Source organism: Stenella coeruleoalba (assembly GCF_951394435.1).
Source record: "Stenella coeruleoalba genome assembly, chromosome: 10".
Taxonomy (NCBI): Eukaryota; Metazoa; Chordata; class Mammalia; order Artiodactyla; family Delphinidae; genus Stenella; species Stenella coeruleoalba.
The window spans coordinates 9,470,002-9,474,208 of NC_137156.1; the positions used below are offsets into that span (position 1 = coordinate 9,470,002).

At 45.5% G+C, this 4,207-nt stretch overlaps 1 protein-coding gene across 1 annotated transcript; it reads right to left on the reverse strand.

Moving 5' to 3' along the window:
- Positions 1-2,292: 2,292 nt before the first annotated feature.
- Positions 2,293-3,861, reverse strand: ERVFRD-1 (endogenous retrovirus group FRD member 1, envelope; the record flags this gene model as incomplete). The annotated part of the gene is made up of 1 exon (XM_079933201.1): positions 2,293-3,861. The coding sequence occupies one exon, from the start codon at positions 3,859-3,861 to the stop codon at positions 2,293-2,295; it is 1,569 nt and encodes a 522-aa protein (XP_079789327.1).
- Between the last annotated feature and the right edge of the window lie 346 nt (positions 3,862-4,207).

A 4,207-nucleotide genomic window follows, 5' to 3' on the forward strand; every position in this document is an offset into this window, starting at 1 on the left:
GGGGGTTTAGTTCTGCAGAAGAGCTCAAAGATATTGTTATGTGTATCCCTTGATGGAAAACCAGGACCCTGCCCTAAGGCTGCACTATTGTTTCTTGACTGCTCCTCCCGTGTCTCTGCATCCCCTCCCTTTCCTGATTAGCAATTGTTTGAACCTGCCCTTTGGAACTCAGGGAAGGGGACCCAGAAAGACTTTTGTGGCCAGGAGCCCCACAGGGTCCTGCTCTGTTTCAAAACTCCAACAAAATGTTTTTAGGAGTTGAAAAAAAAGCCTAAATTTAACCTGGAAGAAAAAACAAGGGAAAACAGACAGTAAAATTCTGAAAGAGAAGAGTAATTGAGACTTGCCCCCAAGATTTCAAGCATTTATGATAAAGCTATTGTGAATAAAACAGTATCTTACTGGTGAATTTAATTTGTAGTTTAAATTACATATTAATGACATTTTTATAACTGAGTCTTTCTAGCTAAGAAAAAGCATGTATCTTCCTTTATTAATCTGTTAATACATGTCACTCAGTAGAGTTTCATAACATTTTTGTGTATTTGAATCTTATTAAATTTATTTCTAGCTATTTCATGTGCATTACAGTAGCTGTCTTGTTGCTGTCACAATTTGTGTTGGGCTATTATGAATGGCTCTTTTCCAACTTTATACTTTTCACATCTCATAAAAAAGCAATTCAATGTTTAGGAATTAAACCTGTAGAAATACCTGCAGAAGTTAAAGATATGTATACATAATGTTTCACTGCAGCGTGGCTTGAAATAGTGATAGTAGGGTTCTGATAAGTAAATTGTGTTCCACACGTACAATGACAAGACTATGAAGTCATTTTTTAAAATGACACGTATATAATGAATTGACATGAATTACTGTCCAAGATATATAGGAAAAGAGGGTTAAAAAAAAGCACATAAAATATACCATCTCTGTTAAAATATGGATATATGTACATGAACAGTAATTTTTATTGAATAAATAATGTTAGGCACTTTATGCAATGTCTAACTATCATTGACTTTATTTCACAAACGAAATAAATGAAATGAGGCCTAAAGAGATTATGTAATTTTCCTAAGACCACACAACATAGTTGGAATCAAACTCAGGTATGACTAATTCCATGCTCTTAACATTTATGTGATATGGTGTGTGTGGCCGGTGTGTGTATAAAAAACATAGTAATTTTCTCTAAAATATCAGATAAGAATTTTTATTTTCTAATTATGAATGTCTATAATGTTTGTATCTTTAAATAAAAGCTCATAGTTTAATTAAGAAAAAATAACAACGGAATATTTCTAGTACAATGCACAGTCTATTGCAAGCATTATAGTTAACTTGAGAGAAATAAATAAAAGTAGTTTAAGAAATTTGGGGGCTTCCCTGGTGGCGCAGTGGTTGAGAGTCCGCCTGCTGATGCAAGGGACGCGGGTTCGTGCCCCGGTCCGGGAAGATCCCACATGCCGCGGAGCGGCTGGGCGCATGAGCCATGGCCGCCGAGCCTGCGCGTCCGGAGCTGAAATGCCCAAGGTCGCGAGGCCCCTCCACAAGACCACCAGAGTCGAGAGTCAAAGCCAAACGGCAAGGGTCATTTATTGCAGGTTCGAACCTGGACCTCCGCGCACTCCTTTCCCGTGACGCTAAGAGGCCCCGGCGGAGATTAGTACAGCTCTTTTATAGACCGGTACAAATATAGTCGCCGATTGGTTGACTTTTAAACAAAGACACTAGTCGCCGATTGGTTGACTTTTAAACAGAGACACTAGTCGCCGATTGGTTGACTTTTAAACAAAGACGCTAGTCGCCGATTGGTTGACTTTTAAACAGAGACACTAGTCGCCGTCTGATTGGTTGGACGGTTGCGGGGGGGGGGGGGTCAGCAGGCGTAATTATAGAAGCGAGAGCGGCTGGTTAAGTTTCGGTCTCCTGAGGTTTTGTTTCTTAATTAGAAATACTTAAGGCGGGGCCATGGTCGCAAAAAGAAATAGTGCAAACAGGAGGACTGATACAACCCTAGCAGTGCTGCGGCCTCCACCAGCCCAACGGCAGGGCGTCGGGAGGCTGTGCGCCCAACTTCAGGCGGCGCTCCCAAATGTGGCAAGCCCAGCGCCGCGCCCTGGAATGGTCCTTTTTTCGGCCCTCCCCCTCCGGAAAGAACAGAAAAGAAATTCCAGGAAAAGCACAAATTGAATGCAGGGCGTCAACTCAGTCCTATTCTCACCAAACTAGAACATAGCCCCCTCATTCCCCCCTTTCTCATGAACCAGAGGAGCCAATCTTGGGTCCTCAAGGCTCCGTTTCTTCAATTTCTGAGGCCTCGCAGGGCTGATATTGTGTTCTTAATATCATTAGCTGGACTGTATTTATTCTTTCGCGAACAAAATTCATGACTTTACTGAGTATACAGGGGCCTATAGTGAGGAGGAGAAGGAGGCATAGTAGAGGGCCCAGGATGGGGAGGAGGAAGGGGAGCATCCCATGAAATCCTGACCAAAGGGGATTATCCGCTAATTCTTGCCGGCGGCGAGCTAGGTCTTCCTGGAGCTGGTGGATCTTATTTCTTACAATGCCTGATTTATTTGCATAGAAACAACATTTTTCTTTTAGGGCGAGGCATATCCCACCCTGTTCAGCTGTCAGTAAGTCTAAGCCCCTCCTATTCTGTAGGACCACCTCGGCCAGCGAATCTAATTGGTCCTGTAAGTCCTGAATGGTCCCAGAGAGAGTTTCTACATCTTCTATTAATTGCCTAGACAGCTGACTATAGGAGTGAAGGGAGACCCCAAGACCTGTACTCCCTGTGGCCACAGCTCCTGTAATTCCTAATCCTACCAGGAGGGGTAGGACTGTAATGGCTCGTTTGGTTCTGCCTGCCCAGAGGTCAAAGCTGGGAATGGGCAACGGGGTGTCTCCCGAGATCAGGTCTACATTGGGGAGAAGGGTGGCCAGGGTGCAGACCCCTGTCCAATTCGGGGGTAAATAGGTGTATGCTAGGTTACTTCCACAGACAAAGACAGTGGTATTAGGACTACAGAGGGAGGAGTTCACGGGGATATATTGACTACATCCAGTGGATGAAAGGATTCCCAAGTCAATACTGGCGTTAGAGAGGGAATCGTTCTTGACAAAGCATGAGGTATTAAAGGTGGTTGAAAATTTTGAAAATTGTATGGGGAACGGCTCGGGGAGTGAAGTAGGGTTACATCGTTCGCTGATATTTAAATTGGCGAAGGTGGGGATGGCTATAGGGCGGGGCGGTCCTTGAGGAAGGCAGAGCCAGCAATCCTGTGCTAAGTTGGGGTTGGTGGTATTCAAAAGCGCAAAAGTAGCTTCTAGTATGGACATGGTCTGGGAGTCCAATTCAGAGGGATCGACCTTAGGGAGAATTAGGGGGTGGTAGCTGAGCTGTGGGTACAGATGCCGATAGGCCTCTTCTATTTGTCTTCGGGTTTCTATCTGGCGCACTGCGTCCTGGGGCCCCCCACCGTCTGACATATGTGTGGGGGCCCTGGTATTCCAGCATACCGGGGTCCCGGGGGTGCCAGTGCATCCAGCCTGAAGGTATTTATTATCATCACTAATGGTGGGGCTTTTATTATTCTGTAGTATGGCTGTGAAATAAGTCTTGTTATTGGCCCCTATACATTGCTGGTAAGAGGAATAGCACATGCTATGCATTGATTCCTGGAAGGTAGAACAGGGGCAAGTAGCTCGAGGGGGAAGTGGCTTAGGCTTATGGTAGCATTGCCAGTTTTGAGAGGCCCCGGTAACCCTATATTCCTGAACAAGATACGCAGTTATGCCCCCGCAGTCCTGCATATGAGTATACCCTCGGGGAACAACAGGAGTCTCCATAGTACCTCCCCTGCACTCGCACGGTGCACCATATAGTAGTTGTATTAAAGTATTCTTATTGGGGGGAGGGCCGAATCCTCCCCTCGTGGCCCGAGGGTTGAGGGTTAGGACTATTATTAGGGCTATCAGCAGTACCTTGGTCATCATGGGGGAGGGTACGGCGCAAAGTCAGTTTGAGGGGATTGTTCTTACTCCGGTCAACAGTCCAGGTGACGTCAGCTTTAGTGGACTTGATGAGGTCAGAAAATGGGTCCACCGGCTTGACGTGCGTGTGATGGATCCAGGCAGCTATGCTGTCCACCTTAATGGCTGTCGGCGTTGTCAGGATGATCTGGTAAGGTCCTTT